Genomic DNA, 21,278 nt, shown 5'->3' with positions numbered 1-21,278 from the left:
ATTCTACTCCATTTGTTCATTTACCAGTTGTTTATAGACAAAACCTAAAAATGATCCTTGATTCTACAAGGATTGACCTCCTACCCCATATTCACATCATCAGCACACTATGTTGGCTTTACCTTTTAAAGATATGCTGATTTCGACAACTTCTTATTACTTCCATTTATAATCTCAATCCAGATCACCATCAGCTCCTGCTTGGAATATTAGACAGTGTCCAGTATCTGGTCTCCTTGGTTTCACTTTGATTTTTGTCCTCCTCAAGTCCACAAAGTTTCAGGAGTGATTTTTTAATGACAGCATTTGTTTAATTCCTCTGTTTCAGTCCTCCAGTGACCTAGATTAAGTTCTTGTTACTGAGGTTAGTACTTACTACAGAAATCTGTGCTGTTCTCCAGATACTTTTCCTGAGACTCCTCTTGGCAAACAGTTCATAGATAGTGCTTACAGGTGTGTTTTTGTTTTGTTTTCACAGTGTTGGCCTACTTAGTTTTTATAAATTTGTAATATTTAAAAACTGGAGGATTTTTACATTAAATTAGGTTTTTGTTCTGAAAAATTAGGAGATCTTAACACACTGGCCCTGCATTCACTTGTGGCCACAGTAGGTTGAGTAGTGAGTGATTTCCTTTAGATGAAGTGTATGTTCTCCAGTTTGCCAGTCTCCACCATTTAGGATATCTTGTAGCCAGCTTGATGGACTTAGAAAGGTTGCTAACCAAATGACCCCTGTAAGCAGTGAATAAAACAAAGCCCTGCTCTCACTGATGATGCATTCCTTGGGACAAACAGTCAGTGCATAAGTTAACAAATACTTAATAATGTCAGATGGTGATAAGTTCTATGAAGAAAAGTAAAGCAGGGAAAGGGCATATAAAGTGGTGGAGGATGCTGTTTGGGGTGAATGCATAGGGGAAACCTCTATATGAGGAACTGGCATTGGAATAGGGGCTGGAATATTGTAAGGGAAGGAGCTTTGTAAATATTACAAACAATCATTTTGGGGAGGTGGTCAGCAAGTACAAAGACCTGAGAAGAGAATGTGTTTGGTGTGTTTGAAGGACAATAAGGCCTCTGTGACTACAGTGCAGAGAGCACAGAGGAGTGGTAGGAATGAGATGAGGCTGGAGAGGGAAACCAGGGCCACATACTGGTGGACTTTAGAGGCCATGTGGATTTTCATGTGAGGAAGGAAACAGTTGGAAAGTTTTGAGTAGGAAGTGATATAAAATGACTTAGTTTAAAACAATCCTTTGGCTTCTGGTGTCAAATAAATTGTAGCAGGGACAAGTGTGGATGGTGGGGTGCCTGTCTGGAGGTGGGAGTAGAAGTGAGGGGTGGTGGTGAATTGAACTAGACACAGCTGTGAAAGGAATGAGCCATGGTTAGATTAGAAATTGAAGCTAGAGTTTATTGGGTTTTCTGAGATACTTACTGTGGGATGTGGGAAGACCAAGGGATTGAAGTGCAGGTTTTCAGCCTGAGTAACTTGATAGGTGGAGGTGTCATTTAGCTTCATGGTAATCAGTAGGTGAGTTCTTTTTTAGACATGTAAAATTTGAGAATCCTATTTGATGTCCAGGTAGTGATGAACTTTACCTGGAGGATAAGCTCACAGCTCTGCAACACAACTTGAGATTTTTTAAAGACCAAATCCTGTGAGTCCTGTAATACCACTAACAGTTCTTTGAGACCAAGGACATTGCCTTTTCTCTTTCTTCTTTCTGTTTATAAGATATAGTACCTGTTAAAAGTTGCATGCTCACTGATGTTTTTGTTAAGAATGCAGAAATTTTGCTATAGTTCTGGCTACTGCTGTAAATGCCTGTTACTCCATTACATTAAGCTTCCATATACATTTTAAGAGAATTGTAACATAGCAGAAACACTCCTTTAATAGAGATTTTGACGTTTTAATTGAATCAGTCAGATGATATTAAATTTATAGTCTTAAACATCAGTTCAGCAAATTACAGTTGACCCTTGAACATCGTGGAGGTTAGGGGCACCAACCCTCCATGCAGTTGAAGATCTATGTATAACTTGACTCCCCAAAAACTTTACTAATAGACTACTGTTGATCAGAACCTTATTAATAACATAAATAATCTATTAACATATTTTACATGTTATGTATGTATCACATACAATAGTCTTACAATAAAAAATAAGCTCGCAAAATGAAAATGTCTTTTCGAATTATTGCAAATCTTCAAAAAGTTTTCCAGTATATTTATTGAAAAAATCTGCATGCAGGTGGACCTGTGCAATTCAAACCTGTGTTGTTCAAGAGTCAGCTGTATTTGAATAGTTAATATGTCAGCAGAGTTTTAAATGATTTTGGGGATGAGAATCCATGTATGAATCATTTTTTCTTTACAATGGGGCTGAAGTGGGAATGTGGTTTTGCTGTTATTGAATAATTTTATTTGAGAACATTTAACCTTTGTAGCCTAATTTTGTACTACTTTGTAGTGTGTAAGTAGATATTTCATAATTTTTGAAGAGTTTTATTTGAATCTTGTAACTTTATAAAATAATAATTATTATGTATTAACTGATTACCTGTGAATGTAGGAATATTTTATAAGTGGGAATTATTACTTTGTGATGTAATCATAAGCATTTGCCTTATTTTGCAGATTGAATGTACTAAGTGCAAGTATATTTAAATTGCCTAAGGACAAGCAATTGAAATTAAGGATAGAGACAGCATTAGAATATGGTGTTTTAAGGGCACACCTATAGAGAAAGCTTGGATATAGGATATCAATATTTAGACAAGTAGGATGACATTTCATTACTGCTTTCTTAGCAAATGGTGATTTTGTAAGAGAAATAAAATGAAAGGTTTTGCTACTATTCAAGGTCCTAATTATTCCTTTTCTGTATAGGAAGATTTTCAATCAATGACTTACGGATTTAAAATGGCTAATAGTGTGACAGATCTTCGAGTTACAGGTAAAACCCTTTATAAGATAATTCAAGTTTTATGTTTGGGTTTGTTTCCTTTGTAAACACATTCCCTCTCTTTCTAGGCATGCTAAAAGATGTGGAGGATGATATGCAAAGAAGAGTAAAGGTATATATATGTTTTCTTGTTTCTTTGATAGATGATTTTTGTATCCTAAACATCAAGTTAACTTTCGCTAATTACAAATGGGTAGTTAGGTAGGGCCATGAACTTCTTTATTTTTGCTCTGCTTTTCTTTTGTAATGGATTTGAAGACTGTGGAGGACTTTCTTTTGAATTAATGTCACTAAATATTTAACACTTTCAATTTTTCAGTTTTTTGTCAGTGTTTTAGAATTACAATAATACTATTTGAAGAATAGCATAGTATTCTAGGCTTTTAAGTTCCTCAAAAGTAAAGACTAGCTTCTTCACCTTTGCATCTTTAATGCCTAGTACAATATCCACAACAGTAGAAGAGCTCAGTAAATGGTGAGATCCCCAGTCTGGTTAAAGCCTTCTATGAATGACATCCTTCAGCCAGATGACCCTGATGGTTTGGTTTTCAGATTAATGAAGGAAAAAAGTTATATTTGGTATAACACAGCATGGTTGTCAAAGCAATTTTATATTATTGTTTTCTTTGGTATTTATAACGATTCAGTGAATTAGATAATAAAATGCACACAGTGCCCTACTTTTAGATGAGGAAAATATAGCTCAAAGGAGTTAGGTAACTTGAGTCTATCTTAAGGGCATGCCATGAACAGGTGGCAGCTCAGGGCTAGAACCCAGATCTTCTTGTAGTCCTGCCCTGGAATTGTCAAAACAGTTAATTATGTATTACTCATTTAACAAGATGTTTTGTATTTTAGTGTAGAAAAATCAGTATTTACCATGTTGTTTTTATGACATAATTTTGTAAGGCTATTATTATTATTATTATTATTTTTTTCTTCTGGACTTTGAACATTTTTTTTTTTTGGTATCAATCTACAATTACATGAGAAACATTATGTTTACTAGGCTCCCCCCTTCACCAAGTCCCCCCCCACAAACCCCATTACAGTCACTGTCCATCAGCGTACTAAGATACTGTAGAGTCACTGCTTGTCTTCTCTGTGTTGCACAGCCCTCCCCGTGCCTCCCCCCACATTATACATGCTAATCGTAATGCCCCCTTTCTTTTTCCCCCGCTTACCACTTCCTTCCCACCCATCCTCCCCAGTCCCTTTCCCTTTGATAACTGTTAGTCCATTCTTGGGTTCCGTGGTTCTGCTGCTGTTTTGTTCCTTCAGTTTTTTCTTTGTTCTTATACTCCACATATGAGTGAAATCATTTGGTACTTGTCTTTCTCTGCTTGGCTTATTTCACTGAGCATAATACCCTCTAGCTCCATCCATGTTGTTGCAAATGGTAGGATTTGTTTTCTTCTTATGGCTGAATAATATTCCATTGTGTATATGTACCACATCTTCTTTATCCATTCATCTACTGATGGACACTTAAGGCTATTATTTTTAAACAGGTTAGTTTTGACAGCATCAAGATTTCAATTAATAAATCCTTTTAAAGGAAAGAAATACTGTGTACCATGTGTTTTTGCTTATGTTATTTCATTGTTTTGCTTTTGCTGTTTTTAATACTTTATTTCTTTTATGTAATCTTTATAGTTTATATCAAAATGAACTTTATGTAGTATTAATAGGAAAATAAATACTAGATACAGCTTTTTTTCCAAATATTTTTCTTAAGAATAGATTCTTACATATATATTCAATAAACTTATTTAGTGCTTGCCTTGTACATTTCTAAGCTAATGCTTTTACAAGTTTGTGCTTGTTTTAATTCACCTTTTTTAAAATTGTAGAGTACTCGAAGTCGACAAGGAGAAGAAAGAGATCCAGAAGTTGAACTAGAAGTAATTGAACTTATTTTCTGGTAGATAATATCAGGAAGTCTACCTCTTAATGTTGTAGTTTTATGAACTGCGTTATAATTTGTGGAAGCCCTTTTTAAGGTATTTCTTTAAAAATTGGACACTGCAAGGGATTTTATTTCCCTTGTATTTATTTTGATGGAATGATAATACAGCTATTTCAAATACATGATTTCAAAGCTCCTCAGTATTCCTGTGAGGTAGGAAGACAGAATGACTTTTTGCAGATGATACATCAAAACTTTGCAAGAACTTGTCTAGTATCAAAGTTGCTGAAGTTTTGTTGAGATCCTAAAGTTTGTGACTGCTTAGAGCGCCTGTTTGCAGTCCTTTTTAAAATGCTAATTAAGTCAGTTTTTTAGTGTAACGTTTGATTTAAGGGAAAATCAGTCCTGTTGATATAGAAGCTTTATATTTCTTTTTCAGTAGAATAGGCTTTATGTTTTTTTTTCTGCAGCTCATTTTCAGACATTTAAAAGACTGTAAGTAAAGTTGTTTGTAATGTAGTAAGTTACTAACATTGAGATTTAGGACTTAAAATACTTTATTTTAAAGTGAAATTCCTTTGACAGATTTTACATCTTTTAACTTATAGTCTTTCTTAATTTTTAGCACCAACAATGTTTAGCAGTATTCAGCAGAGTGAAATTTACTCGAGTGTTACTGACAGTACTAATAGCCTTTACTAAGAAAGAGGTAAGGGCATTTACCATAATCTATTTTAGTGTTTTGGCAGGTGGGGGTGGAGTGGGGTGGAATGCAATGCTTTATTGAAGTAGTTCAGACTTTTCCATTGAAGTGCCCTGATTGCACATACACAACACTCAGTATTTGGTGTGTTTATATCAGAGTAACTCTGTTGATTTTAAATAGTTAGTGAATTTTACATTCCGTTCCATAACATATCTATGTCTGCAATTGATAGAAAAATAATATCATATATTTCTTTTTAGTGGATAAAGTAGAGGCTGATATTGCTTGTGAGTAGTTATATTTTGTGAGTTGAAAAGGAGAAAGTAAAAATGAGAATTATAGGCAGAGATCTTCTTTCAGTTAAAATAGTTAACTGTTGGATTTGTGTAGAACCTAAAGTAAGCCCTAGATGGTGAACACTTTTCTTTTTGTGTATTTACATGAACTCAAGTCAATTACAGACTAATTTGTGAGTAGATAGTAAGTGCTGAGTAGAGACACAACCTTTCCCATTGATCTGATTTCCATAATTGTATTTTTTTCACTTTTTTTTTCCACCTTGGTGAGTGACATAGTAGAAACGCTGAAAGTTTTTAGTTGACTACAGCTCTGGTTTTTTTTTTTTTTTTTTTTAAATATAAGATTAACAGAAGAAACAAATGTCTTGTAATGGCTCCTACAACATACAGATATGGGTAAAAAAATAAATTTCTATCCTAACAGGATCTGGGTATCCTGTATTAAATGAATAGCTTGTGAAAACTGTTGTCATTACAGCAAGCATTTAATTTCATTATTGTTTATAGGATTTTCCTATTTAATGTATATCTTTCAGTGAAAGAATATGTAAGAATGTTTTTGGTGATTTATTTGCTAGACCAGTGCTGTTGCAGAAGCTCAAAAATTGATGGTTCAAGCAGCAGATCTTCTTTCTGCCATTCATAATTCATTACATCATGGCATCCAGGCCCAGAATGATACTACCAAAGGAGGTAATTGTCTGTTTTGTTACTATTCTTTGTTTTCTTTCCCATCCAAAATATTTAGTGTTTGGTTTGTTCTAAAATTGCATTTAAGTCAGTCTACCTGGACCTTGGAATATTTTACTCTATAGCCATTGAGTGTTTATGCCCCCTACTTTTAAAATTTATTCTGGATCAAAACACTGCTATGGAACTTGACCATGTCCTGTATCTTACTGTTTGGGCTCTGAATATTTATGCTGTCTGTTTATCATGCTGCCATGTTGTCAACAGTACATTTCTTTTTGTAATCAAAACACCCTTTACTGCTTTGAGAGTCATCACCCCCATTACACAGTCTTCCCTGACCCTGCTAGGCAGGCCTCTGTATTCCCTTTGCAGCCTCACAGGATAGGTACACATAATCTGAATTAATGTTTTCTTAGTATATCAGATAATAGTTGTTTATCTTTCCATGAGATATGGAGTACTTTTAGGCTGGGAACTTTCTTATTTGTTTATATCTACAGTGCCTGACACATTTTTTTTTTCTTTTGTAGATAATTATTTTTTATTGAAGGGTAGTTGACACACAGTATTACATTAGTTTCAGGTGTACAACACAGTGATTCAACATTTATATACATGATAATTTTAGGTACCAGCTATCACCATACCAAGTTGTTACAATATTTTGACTATATTCCTTATGCTATACATTACATCCCGGTTGCTTATTTATTTTACAATTGGAAGTGTGCACTTTTTTTGTGTGTGTGTGGGGGGGGCATCTCTCATATTTATTGATCAAATGGTTGTTAACAACAATAAAAGTCTGTATAGGGGAGTCAATGCTCAATGCACAATCATTACTCCACCCCAAGCCTAATTTTCGTCAGTCTCCAATCTTCTGAAGCATAATGAACAAGTTCTTACATGGAGAACAAATTCTTACATAGTGAATAAGTTACATGGTGAACAGTATAAGGGCAGTCATCACAGAAGCTTTCGGTTTTGCTCATACATTATGAAATATAAACAGTTCAAATATGAATACACATTTGATTTTTATACTTGATTTATATGTGGATACCACATTTCTCTCTTTATTCTTATTATTTTTAATAAAATGCTGAAGTGGTAGGTAGATACAAGATAAAGGTAGAAAACATAGTTTAGTGTTGTAAGAGAGCAAATGTAGATGATCAGGTGTGTGCCTGTAGACTATGTGTTAATCCAAGCTAGACAAGGGCAATAAAACATCCAGGTATGCAGAAGATTTCTCTCAGAACAGGGGGCGTGAGGTTCTAAGCCTCACCTCTGTTGATCCCAATTTCTCACCTGATGGCCCCCCTGCGACTGTGCCTGTCTTAGGTTGTCCCTCCCTTGAGGAATCTTACCCGTCTCTGGCTAACCAGTCATCTTCCGGGGCCATACAGGGAAATGTAAAGTTGGTAAGTGAGAGAGAAGCCTTATTGTTTGAAATGGTTAGCTTTTTATTTCTTTGCATATTTATGCCCTGTAGCTGCTATGCCCAGCATTTGTCTTGAGGTATCTTTACCACTTGGAAGAATTATGAAACTCAGTAAATTCGACATGTGGCACGAATTCTATTTAAGGGTTGTAGTTAGGAAGGAAGAAGAAAAGCTATAGAAGTAGCAGGCGGAAGAAAACATGGGAAGATTGATTATTTCTTTGACATATCGTCTTGTAGAGTAACTTCAGCATGTATAGGTTTTAAGCTACTACTTAAATTGCACACACACATTAACATAATAGGAGTATAGTTACATAACCAAAGCATACCTGTAATTACCAGCCATCTCCAGTGAAACCAAGAAAACCAGTTAGGCACCTTAGGCATTTGTGAAAACTTATCTATGATATGGTGGAGATTGTCCAACTAAACTTGAACGGTCTGAGAGAAATCAGACAAATTAAAACAACCCATTCCTGGGGACTGTTCACATCCCTTATGTTCTTTTAACAGTAAATAGTCTGTAGTTGTAAGATTTTGGAGCGCTACAATTTGCACTTCTCCTAATTCTTGATTGAGTTCCAACAGTATAGATCCAGTCAAATTTGTTGTTTTACTGTATGCACAGGCCAGCTTAGATATCTCCTTCTTCATTCCCATGGCAAGTCCAGGAACTGGTGGGATGAGTGCATCTACAGCTGTAGCAGTGCGTGGATCTTTCTTGGGGTTTTTTGATGATCATCTTCTGGCATGAGTCTTCCGGAGAGTGCTGATGTTGGAAGTTCTTTTTCATATCGTATCTTAGTTCATTTTCAGGGTAGCCCAAGTAGGCTTTGATCCTGTTTTTTTTTGTTTTTTTTTCTGGATAATTATTTTTTATTGAAGGGTAGTTGACACACAGTATTACATTACTTTCAGGTGTACAACACAGTGATTCAACATTTATATACATGATAATTTTAGGTAACAGCTATCACCATACCAAGTTGTTACAATATTTTGACTATATTCCTATGCTATACATTACATCCCGGTTACTTATTTATTTTACAATTGGAAGTGTGTTTATATATATATATATATATATATATATATATATATATATATATATATATATATTTTTTTTTTCATGAGGGCATCTCACATATTTATTAATCAAATGGTTGTTAACAACAATAAAATTCTGTATAGGGGGGTCAATACTCAATGCACAATCATTAATCCACCCCAAGCCTAATTTTCGTCAGTCTCCAATCTTCTGGTGCATAACGAACAAGTTCTTACATGGAGTACAAATTCTTACATAGTGAATAAGTTACATAGTGAACAGTACAAGGGCAGTCATCACAGTAGCTTTCGGTTTTGTTCATGCATTATGAACTATAACCAGTTCAAATATAAATATTCATTTGATTTTTATACTTGATTTATATGTGGATACCACATTTCTCTCTTTATTATTATTATTTTTAATAAAATGCTGAAGTGGTAGGTAGATACGAGATAAAGGTAGAAAACATAGTTTAGTGTTGTAAGAGAGCAAATGTAGATGATCAGGTGTGTGTCTGTAGACTATGTGTTAATCCGAGCTAGACAAGGGCAATAAAACATCCACGTATGCAGAAGATTTCTCTCAGAACAGGAGGGGGGAGGTTCTAAGCCTCACCTCTGCTGATCCCCATTTTCTCACCTGATGGTCCCCCTGCGACTGTGCCTGTCTTAGGTTGTTCCTCCCTTGAGGAATCTTACCCGTCTCTGGCTAACCAGTCATCTTCCGGGGCCATACAGGAAAATGTTAAGTTGGTAAGTGAGAGAGAAGCCTTATTGTTTGAAAAGGTTAGCTTTTTACTTCTTTGCATATTTATGCCCTGTGGCTTCTATGCCCAACATTTGTCTTGAGGTATCTTTACCGCTTGGAAGAATTATGATACTCGGTAAATTCGACATGTGGCACGAATTCTATTTAAGGGTTGTAATTAGGTAGGAAGAAGAAAAGCTATAGAAGTAGCAGGCGGAAGAAAACCTGGAAAGATTGATTATTTCTTTGACATATCTTCTTGTAGAGTAACTTCAGCATGGATAGGTTTTAAACTACTAATTAAATTGTGCGCACACATTAACATAATAGGAGTACAGTTATGTAACCAAAGCATACCTGTAATTACCAGCCATCTCCAGTGAAACCAAGAAAACCAGTTAGGCACCTTAGGCATTTGTGAAAACTTATCTATGATATGGTGGATATTGTCCAGATGAACTTGAACAGTCTGAGAGAAATCAGACAAATTAAAACAACCCATTCCTGGGGGCTGTTCACATCCCTTATGTTCTTTTAACAGTAAATAGTCTGTAGTTGTAAGATTTTGGAGTGCTACAATTTGCACTTCTCCTAATTCTTGGTTGAGTTCCAACAGTATAGATCCCGTCAAATTTGTTGTTTTACTGTATGCACAGGCCAGCTTAGATATCTCCTTCATCATTCCCATGGCAAGTCCAGGAATTGGTGGGATGAGTGCATCTACACCTGTGGCAGTGCGTGGATCTTTGTTGGGGTTTTTTTTGCTGGTCATCTTCTGGCATGAGTCCTCCCAAGAGTGCTGATGTTGGAAGTTCTTTTTCATATCGTATCTTAGTTCATTTTCGGGGTAGCCCAATTAGGCTTTGATCCTCTGTATAAACACAAACAGACCCTTTGCCTACACTTTTATATGCCCTTTATACCGTTGTGTAGACCTCATTGGAGGTTACCACACAGGAACTGCCTTTTTTTTTTTGTATCACTAATCTACACTTACATGACGAATATTATGTTTACTAGGCTCTCCCCTATACCAGGTCTCCCCTATAAACCCCTTTACAGTCACTGTCCATCAGCATAGCAAAATGTTGTAGAATTACTACTTGCCTTCTCTGTGTTGTACAGCCCTCCCTTTTTCTCCCACCCCCCCATGCATGCTAATCTAAATACCCCCCTACTTCTCCCCCCCTTATCCCTCCCTACCCACCCATCCTCCCCAGTCCCTTTCCCTTTGGTACCTGTTAGTCCATTGTTGAGTTCTGTGATTCTGCTGCTGTTTTGTTCCTTCAGTTTTTCCTTTGTTCTTATATTCCACAGATAAGTAAAATCATTTGGTATTTCTCTTTCTCCGCTTGGCTTGTTTCACTGAGCATAATACCCCCCAGCTCCATCCATGTTGCTGCAAATGGTAGGATTTGCCCTTTTCTTATGGCTGAGTAGTATTCCATTGTGTATATGTACCACGTCTTTATCCATTCATCTATCGATGGACATTTAGGTTGCTTCCAATTCTTGGCTATTGTAAATAGTGCTGCGATAAACATAGGGGTGCACTGATCTTTCTCATACTTGACTGCTGCATTCTTAGGGTAAATTCCTAGAAGTGCAATTCCTGTGTCAAATGGTAAGTCTGTTTTGAGCATTTTGATGTACCTCCATACTGCTTTCCACAATGGTTCAACTAACTTACATTCCCACCAGCAGTGTAGGAGGGTTCCCCTTTCTCCACAGCCTCGCCAACATTTGTTGTTGTTTGTCTTTTGGATGGCAGCCATCCTTACTGGTGTGAGGTGATACCTCATTGTAGTTTTAATTTGCATTTCTCTGATAATTAGCGATGTGGAGCATCTTTTCATGTGTCTGTTGGCCATCTGTATTTCTTTTTTGGAGAACTGTCTGTTCAGTTCCTCTGCCCATTTTTTAATTGGGTTATTTGTTTTTTGTTTGTTGAGGTGTGTGAGCTCTTTATGTATTCTGGATGTCAAGCCTTTATCGGATGTGTCATTTTGAAATATATTCTCCCATAGTGTAGGGTTCCTTTTTGTTCTATAGATGGTGTCTTTTGCTGTACAGAAGCTTTTCAGCTTAATATAGTCCCACTTATTCATTTTTGCTGTTGTTTTCCTTGCCCGGGGAGATATGTTCAAGAAGAGGTCACTCATGTTTATGTCTAAGAGGTTTCTGCCTATGTTTTCTTCCAAGAGTTTAATGGTTTCATGACTTACATTCAGGTCTTTGATCCATTTTGAGTTTACTTTTGTATATGGGGTTAGACAATGGTCCAGTTTCATTCTCCTACATGTAGCTGTCCAGTTTTGCCAGCACCATCTGTTGAAGAGACTGTCATTTCGCCATTGTATGTCCATGGCTCCTTTATCAAATATTAATTGACCAAAAATGTCTGGGTTAATGCCTGGATTCTCTAGTCTGTTCCATTGGTCTGTGGCTCTGCTCTTGTGCCAGTACCAAATTGTCTTGATTACTATGGCTTTATAGTAGAGCTTGAAGTTGGGGAGTGAGATCCCCCCTACTTTATTCTTCTTTCTCAGGATTGCTTTGGCTATTCGGGGTCTTTGGTGTTTCCATATGAATTTTTGAATTATTTGTTCCAGTTCATTGAAGAATGTTGCTGGTAGTTTCATAGGGATTGCATCAAATCTGTATATTGCTTTGGGCAGGATGGCCATTTTGACGATATTAATTCTTCCTAGCCACGAGCATGGGATGAGTTTCCATCTGTTAGTGTCCCCTTTAATTTCTCTTAAGAGTGACTTGTAGTTTTCAGAGTATAAGTCTTTCACTTCTTTGGTTAGGTTTATTCCTAGGTATTTTATTCTTTTTGATGCAATTGTGAATGGAATTGTTTTCTTGATTTCTCTTTCTATTGGTTCATTGTTAGTGTATAGTAAAGCCACAGATTTCTGTGTGTTGATTTTGTATCCTGCAACTTTGCTGTATTCCGATATCAGTTCTAGTAGTTTTGGGGTGGAGTCTTTAGGGTTTTTTATGTACGGTATCATGTCATCTGCAAATAGTGACAGTTTAACTTCTTCTTTACCAATCTGGATTCCTTGTATTTTTTTGTTTTGTCTGATTGCCGTATCTAGGACCTCAAGTAGTATGTTAAATAACACTGGGGAGAGTGGGCATCCCTGTCTAGTTCCCGATCTCAGAGGAAAAGCTTTCAGCTTCTCAGTGTTCAGTATAATGTTTTCTGTGGGTTTATGATATATGGCCTTTATTATGTTGAGGTACTTGCTCTCTATTCCCATTTTGCTGAGAGTTTTTATCATGAATGGATGTTGAACTTTGTCAAATGCTTTTTCAGCATCTATGGAGATGATCATGTGGTTTTTGTCTTTCTTTTTGCTGATGTGGTGGATGATGTTGATGGACTTTCGAATGTTGTACCATCCTTGCATCCCTGGGATGAATCCTGCTTGGTCGTGGTTTATGATCCTTTTGATGTGTTTTTGAATTCGGTTTGCTAATATTTTGTTGAGTATTTTTGCATCTACGTTCATCAGGGATATTGGTCTGTAGTTTTCTTTTTTGGTGGTGTCTTTGCCTGGTTTTGGTGTTAGGGTGATGTTAGCTTCATAGAATGAGTTTGGGAGTATCCCCTCCTCCTCTATTTTTTGGAAAACTTTAAGGAGAAAGGGTACTATGTCTTCCCTGTATGTCTGATAAAATTCCGAGGTAAATCCATCTGGCCTGGGGGTTTTGTTCTTTGGTAGTTTTTTGATTACTGCTTCAATTTTGTTGCTGGTAATTGATGTGTTTAGATTTTCTGTTTCTTTCTGGGTCAGTCTTGGAAGGTTGTATTTTTCTAGGAAGTTGTCCATTTCTCCTAGGTTTCCCAGCTTGTTAGCATGTAGGTTTTCATAGTAGTCTCTAATAATTCTTTGTATTTCTGTGGGGTCCGTCGTGATTTTTCCTTTCTCGTTTCTGATACTGTTGATTTGTGTTGACTCTCTTTTCCTCTTAATAAGTCTGGCTAGAGGCTTATCTATTTTGTTTATTTTCTCAAAGAACCAGCTCTTGGTTTCATTGATTTTTGCTATTGTTTTATTCTTCTCAATTTTATTTATTTCTTCTCTGATCTTTATTATGTCCCTCCTTCTGCTGACCTTAGGCCTCATTTGTTCTTCGTTTTCCAATTTCGATAATTGTGACATTAGACCATTCATTTGGGATTGTTCTTCCTTTTTTAAATATGCTTGGATTGCTGTATACTTTCCTCTTAAGGCTGCTTTTGCTGTGTTCCACAGAGGTTGGGGCTTAGTGTTTTTGTTGTCATGTGTTTCCATATATTGCTGGATCTCCATTTTGATTTGGTTATTGATCCATTGATTGTTTAGGAGCGTGTTGTTAAGCCTCCATGTGTTTGTGAGCCTTTTTGCTTTCTTTGTGCAGTTTATTTCTAGTTTTATACCTTTGTGGTCTGAAAAGGTGGTTGGTAGGATTTCAATCTTTTGGAATTTTCTGAGGCTCTTTTTGTGGCCTAGTATGTGGTCTATTCTGGAGAATGTTCCATGTGCACTTGAGAAGAATGTGTATCCTGTTGCTTTTGGATGTATAGTTCTGTAGATGTCTATTAGGTCCATCTGCTCTACTGTGTTGTTCAGTGGTTCTGTGTCCTTACTTATTTTCTGCCCAGTGGATCTATCCTTTGGGGTGAGTGGTGTGTTGAAGTCTCCTAGAATGAATGCATTGCAGTCTATTTCCCCCTGTAGTTCTGTTAGTATTTGTTTCACATATGCTGGTCCTCCTGTGTTGGGTGCATATATATTTAGAATGGTTATATCCTCTTGTTTGACTGAGCCCTTTATCATTATGTAGTGTCCTTCTTTATCTCTTGTTACTTTCTTTGTTTTGAAGCCTATTTTGTCTGATATTAGTACTGCAACCCCTGCTTTCTTCTCGCTGTTGTTTGCTTGAAATATGTTTTTCCATCCCTTGACTTGTAGTCTGTACATGTCTTCGGGTTTGAGGTGAGTTTCTTGTAAGCAGCATATAGATGGGTCTTGCTTTTTTATCCATTCTATTACTCTGTGTCTTTTGATTGGTGCATTCAGTCCATTAACACTTAGGGTGACTATTGAAAGATATGTACTTATTGCCATTGCAGGCTTTAAATTCGTGGTTACGAAAGGTTCAAGGTTAGCCTCTTTAGTATCTTACTACCTAACTTAGCTCGCTTATTGAGCTGTTATATACACTGTCTGGAGATTCTTTTCTTCTCTCCCTTCTTATTACTCCTCCTCCATTCTTTATATGTTGGGTGTTTTGTTCTGTGCTCTTTCTAAGAGTGCTTGCATCTAGAGCAGTCCCTGTAAGATGTCCTGTAGAGGTGGTTTGTGGGAAGCAAATTCCCTCAGCTTTTGTTTGTCTGGGAATTGTTTAATCCCACCATCATATTTAAATGATAGTTGTGCTGGATACAGTATCCTTGGTTCAAGGCCCTTCTGTTTCATTGCATTGAATATATCATGCCATCCTCTTCTGGCCTGTAGGGTTTCTGTCGAGTAGTCTGATGTTAGCCTGATGGGTTTTCCTTTATAGGTGACCTTTTTCTCTCTAGCTGCCTTTAAAACTCTTTCCTTGTCCTTGATCTTTGCCATTTTAATTATTATGTGTCTTGGTGTTGTCCTCCTTGGATCCTTTCTGATGGCGGTTCTGTGTATTTCCGTGGTCTGTTCGATTATTTCCTCCCCGAGTTTGGGGAAGTTTTCAGCAATTATTTCTTCCAAGATACTTACCATCCCTTTTCCTCTCTTTCTTCTTCTGGTACCCCTATAATACGGATATTGTTCCTTTTGGATTGGTCACCCAGTTCTCTTAATATTGTTTCATTCCTGTAGATCCTTTTATTTCTCTCTATGTCAGCTTCTGTGCATTCCTGTTCTCTGGTTTCAGTTCCATCAATAGCCTCTTGCATCTTATCCATTCTGCTTATAAACCCTTCCAGAGTTTGTTTCATTTCTGTAATCTGCTTTCTGGCATCTGTGATCTCCGTCCGGACTTCATCCCATATCTCTTGCGTATTTCTCTGCATCTCTGTCATCTTGTTTATGATTTTTATTTTGAATTCTTTTTCAGGAAGACTGGTTAGGTCTGTCTCCTTCTCTGGTGTTGTCTCTGTGATCTTCGTCTGCCTGTAGTTTTGCCTTTTCATGGTGATAGGAATAGTTTGCAGAGCTGGAACGAGTGACGGCTGGAAGAACTTCCCTTCTTGTTGGTTTGTGGCCCTCCTCTCCTGGGAGAACAGTGACCTGTAGTGGCTTGTGCTGGGTAGCTACGCGCAGATAGGGCTTCTGCTTCCTGTCAGGCTGATAGGGAGTTTATCTCCGCTGTTGCTGTGGTAGTGGCCTGGCTCGGGCTCCTGCTCCAAAGTGGTGGAGTCACGTTGGAGGGGGAGCAGCCCGGAGGCTATTTATGTCCATAAGGGGCCTCCGTGCTCCCTGCAGCCCAGGGGATTAGGCTGCCCGGAGATCCCCAGATTCCATACCTCTGGATTAAGTGTCCTCCCCTGCCCCTTTAAGACTTCCAAAAAGCACCCGCCAAAACAAAACAATGACCACAAAAAAAAAATAATAATAATAATAATTTTAAATTTAAAAATAAATAAATAAATAAAATGGCCACTCGTTCGTCTTTATTCTCCGGCGCCAGCCTCAGGCATCTGCTCACCGGTCTTGCTGCCATGTTTCCCTAGTATTGGGGTCCCTATCCCTTTAAGATTTCCAAAAAGTGCTCGCCAAAACAAAAGAGAAAAAAAAATGGCTGCTTGCTTTTCTTATGTCCTCCGGCGCCAGGCCTCCGGTACCCTCTCACCGTTCTTGCTGCCCTATTTCCCTAGTATCCAGGGCCCCGCGCATGCACTGTGTCTGCGCTCTGGTCCAGATGGATGTTGCTGGGTGTTCAGCAGTCCTGGGCTCCGTCTCCCTCCCGCTCTGCCTCTTCTTCTCCCGCCGGGAGCTGGGGGGAGGGGCGGTCGGGTCCCGCTGGGCCGGGGCTTGTATCTTACCCCCTTTACGAGGCACTGGGTTCTCGCAGGTGTGGATGTGGTCTGGATGTTGTCCTGTGTCCTCTGGTTTTTATTCTAGGAAGAGTTGTCTTTGTTATATTTTCATAGATATATGTGGTTTTGGGAGGAGATTTCCACTGCTCTACTCACGCCGCCATCTTGGCTCCCTCTTGTGCTTGACACATTTTTAACAGTAGATTTTTTTAGTGAAATAGGCCTTAAAATGAAAGAAATAGTGTACCTTTGTTTTAAAATTGCAACTAAGTTAACATTTTAGATAATATGTAACAGTTTTGATTATTCTTAAAACTCATAAAAATGTGATGTGGTTCATATTCTTTAAATTAGATTTTCCCAGTTGTTGGTACCATTATCAGGAAGGCCAGCTTTTACTGTTTCATACTGCTTCCTTTTTCCACTCATCTTCCCATTTTCAGGACAACAGTTTTGCTGTTCCCTTTCCATGAATTTTTTTCTTATTCAAATGTTAGGTAGTAGTGCAGTCCAAAAGATAATTTGGTTTAGGAAATCAGTGTTATCATGATCATGATGTTTTTAATAATTATACTTTATTAATTCATTGACATTTTCTCATTTTCCCTAGGAGGGGGAATATGTGTTCGAGATGAAAGGGTAGCATTCTGTAACAATGGGACATTTAAAAAAAAGAGTTTGTTGGGCATTAATGAGCTATGTTTATTGAGAGCATAACATGTATATACTTTGAAATCTCTTGTAAGAATGCTTTTATAAAAACCTCTGTATAATGCATTACTTCAAAGTAGTTTTTGTTTTTGGGTTATATATCAACAAAGTGTTAATGATGCAAACCAGTAATCCTCCAGATGACTAGATTCTGATGCTCCTTTTTGCTATGTCTAACAACCATGGGGCTGTCCTAGTCTATAACTCCAAAGGTGGTAATAGTCACAGGATCATGCCCATGTGGTTTGTGGCTTCCCTATATTTCAGACCATTTTCCCCCAATTTTTTTTTCTGCCTAAATTATATTCTCCACTATTTCTCTGCTCATTAGTAAGCTTCAGGAAGATGGAATGTATTAAGTTGGCTTGAATCAACTTTTTAAAGAATATAATCTTCTGATTAAGCAGGTGAAATTTTAAATTTCATGAATACTCTGTGCTTAGTTCTTTGTTTAATATCTTTAAGCTGGCCTAGTCTAATTTCAAAATTACCCCTTAAGCATAAAGCTGAACAGTTCTATAATAGAAAAATGAATGCCATTTCAATAATGTCTGTTCTAAGAATGATGATAAGTCAATAATACAGATTAGTTTTGGTCTCAGATTACTCATTCTGCTTTCTTAATATTATTATAACTCCAGCTAGTGACAAAAATGGCACATAAACCTTTAAACTGCTGAGCATTCATTTTAGCTTCCCGCTGAAAAGGTATATAACCAGTAGGACTTGGAAATTGTGGTATAGAGAGAGAAAGGAGGAAGATTCTAATTTGATTGGAAAGATTACTTGCTGTGGGTCTTCTTGACAATTGTCTTGAAGATGCAGAAAGAAGAAGAGGTTTAGGGATAGGAGGTGATTAAGGAGGGCAGCTCAGATACCTGAATGGGATTTTTGATGTGACATGAGCAGTCTACTGGTAAAGTAAATATTTGGCTCTGGAAAATGGATGGAAAAGCAAGTTTTGAAGTCAGTTTCATATTAAGCACTATTTGAAATTGAAGGCTTGGCTGTCACTCCATCACTCGAAGCTTGCCAGGTTCAGGACCTTGGGTTAGATCTTTATTGAAGAAACAAGGGAAGAAGAGGATCTAGTGAAGTGATTGTTGCTCTTTGTCTTTACTTACCTGTCTTACTGCTCTTGAATTCTATACATCTTTTTATATCTGTGGAATTCTAACCCATCCTTCAGAAGGATAATTGTATCATGTCCTCCACTGATACTTTCCTGGTTCCACTTGTCAGAATTTCTCTTTCCCATGTTCTTCCCTAGTTAACTATAGACAGATTTGATTTACTCTTTAGAATGCAAATGGAAATGAAAAATTTATTTAATGTTGTGTTGCCTAAAATTGGTGTGTACTTTTTTTTTTGCTGTCATTAATCTACAATTACATGAAGAACACTATGTTTACCAGGTTCCCCCCTCAGCAAGTCCCCCACACACACCCCACTACAGTCACTGTTCATCAGCATAGCAAGATGCTGTATAATCACCACCTGTCTTCTCTGTGTTGTACAGCCCTCCCTGTACCCTGCCACAACACTATACTTGCTAATCGTAATGCCCCCTTTCTTTTTCCCTGCCCTTATCCCTCCCTTCCCACCCATCATCCCCAGTCCCTTTCCCTTTGGTAACTGTTAGTCCATTCTTGGGTTCTGTGAGTCTGCTGCTGTTTTGTTCCTTCAGTTTTTCTTTGTTCTTATACTCCACATATGAGTGAAATCATTTGGTACTTGTCTTTCGCCGCCTGGCTTATTTCACTGAGCATAATACCCTCTAGCTCCATCCATGTTGTTGCAAATGGTAGGATTTGTTTTCTTCTTATGGCTGAATAATATTTGATTGTGTATATGTACCACATCATCTTTATCCATTCATCTACTAATGGACACTTAGGTTGCTTCCATTTCTTGGCTATTGTAAATAGTGCTGTGATAAACATAGGGGTGCATCTGTCTTTTTCAAACTGGGCTGCTGCATTCTTAAGGTAAATTCCTAGAAGTGGAATTCCTGGGTCAAATGGTATTTCAATTTTGAGCATTCTGAGGAACCTCCATATTGCTTTCCACAGTGGTTGAATGGTGGGTACTTTTGAGAAGTATTTTCAACTCTGACACTCAGTTTCAAGAGGACTTGTTATCCTTTCATAGTATATCCAAATATGTCTGATTTAAATCCACAGATTGAACACATGCATTTACCTTCTGAAACCCTAATGAAACAATGAAGAAACATTCTTCTTTTAAATAGACATAATTGATAAATGAGAGTAAAGACAGGGAGAGAAGACAATAGCAACAAAATATTAGAAGCTGGAAAACAGAAAGACATTGACCTAGCTGTCCCCAAATAATTTAATTCTTAGTCACTGATAGCGAAAATCAAGAGACAACCCACTTTGCACTACGAATCTTATGAGGAGCCTATCTTTAGTATAGCAGATATCTCTAAAAATGACGAATGAGAATTAATGCTGATAACATGAGAACTGTTTGAAGCACAGATTTCCTCCTCCTTTTCTCCTGGGTGATGTTACTGAGCCTCAGAAGGATAAAAGTTTATTTTCTGGAATAAGAAACAGATTCTGGGCTGAAGGGACACCAGGCACAGTTAAATGGTGCACATTATGGGGGATTTATGTGAAAATTTAAGTAGTGATTATTATGACTTATTTCCTTCCCTAAGCTCTAGCCTTCCCCCATCCTGCTTTTCAAAATAGTGCAGCCTGGCTCTTGTACTCCACTTAAGGGTTTGGGAGATTCTTTTCAGGGAAAATTGATAAGCCCAAATAGTGGGGAAAAAAAATCAAGAAATTCTAAATATATTGATATCAGTAGTTCCCTGATAAAATGGCTTGGTGGAAAAGCTTAACTGGTATTCATAGAACTGTTAATGGAGTTTTTATCCCCCAGCTTTTGTTTTACATGTGTACTGATTTTGTCATTTTCTTTAAAGGTATTTTGTTTCTTCATTTTGTACTTTTTTCATGCTGGAGATGGAAAATAAAAATAGGTGCTATTAAAAGGAAGAAAATACGTTCTTTGAGATTCAAAATATAAGAGTAGAAATTATAGCAATAAGTAGGAAGGAAATGTGGAACACAAAGTTAAGGAAATTTTTAAAAATAGAGTAAAAAAATGAAAAAATGGAAAATGAAAACATAGTATTATAAGGTGAATCCAAAAGATCCACTATCAAAAAGGGTATATAAATAGTAAATAAATGAGATAAATAAAGAAGAAACTAATAAAAGTTCCAGAAAAAGAGATCAGAAAATAGAAGCAAAAAAAAAATTTGAGTAAATTTCCTGGAATCAAATGATACAAATACCCAGATTTAAAGAGGCAATAAAGAGCATCCCAGCACTACCAAGATGAAAATAGACTTCTGTCAAGGCATATTATCATGAAATTTCAGAAGAGTGGGGAAAAATAGAAGACCTTAAGAAATTTGAAAGAGACAAAAACAAGTTATATAAACAGAATCAAGACAGAGTATCATGAGACTTAAATCAGTGGATTAAAGAACAAAGTTGAAGGAGTTATACTGATTTCAAAACTTACTACAAAGCTACTGTCTAATCAAGGCAGTGTGGTCCTGGCATACAGATAGACGTATATTATTGGAATAGAGCTGAGAATCCAAAAATGAACACTCACATTTATGGTCATTTGATATTTGACAGGAGCCAAGATAATTCAGAGGGGAAAGAAAAGT

The 21,278-nt window shown here is 37.0% G+C and overlaps 1 protein-coding gene across 3 annotated transcripts in view; it reads left to right on the top strand.

The window, feature by feature from the left end:
• Window positions 1–21,278, top strand: part of NAA35 (N-alpha-acetyltransferase 35, NatC auxiliary subunit) — an 88,621-nt gene that overhangs the window by 28,171 nt on the left and 39,172 nt on the right. For all 3 annotated transcript variants that reach the window (XR_008996483.1, XM_057498529.1, XM_057498530.1), the window contains 5 exons: window positions 2,898–2,964; window positions 3,042–3,085; window positions 4,827–4,877; window positions 5,508–5,591; window positions 6,466–6,580. Coding sequence is in view for 2 of the 3 variants with exons in the window: in XM_057498529.1 (XP_057354512.1) it covers window positions 2,898–2,964; window positions 3,042–3,085; window positions 4,827–4,877; window positions 5,508–5,591; window positions 6,466–6,580 (361 nt within the window). In the remaining variant the exon portion in view is untranslated. The remainder of the gene's footprint in view (window positions 1–2,897; window positions 2,965–3,041; window positions 3,086–4,826; window positions 4,878–5,507; window positions 5,592–6,465; window positions 6,581–21,278) is intronic.

This window comes from Manis pentadactyla, chromosome 3, assembly GCF_030020395.1.
Source record: "Manis pentadactyla isolate mManPen7 chromosome 3, mManPen7.hap1, whole genome shotgun sequence".
NCBI classification, from domain to species: domain Eukaryota; kingdom Metazoa; phylum Chordata; class Mammalia; order Pholidota; family Manidae; genus Manis; species Manis pentadactyla.
The sequence above is the reverse complement of the archived record's forward strand: the minus strand, read 5'-3'. Positions and strand labels throughout refer to the sequence as shown.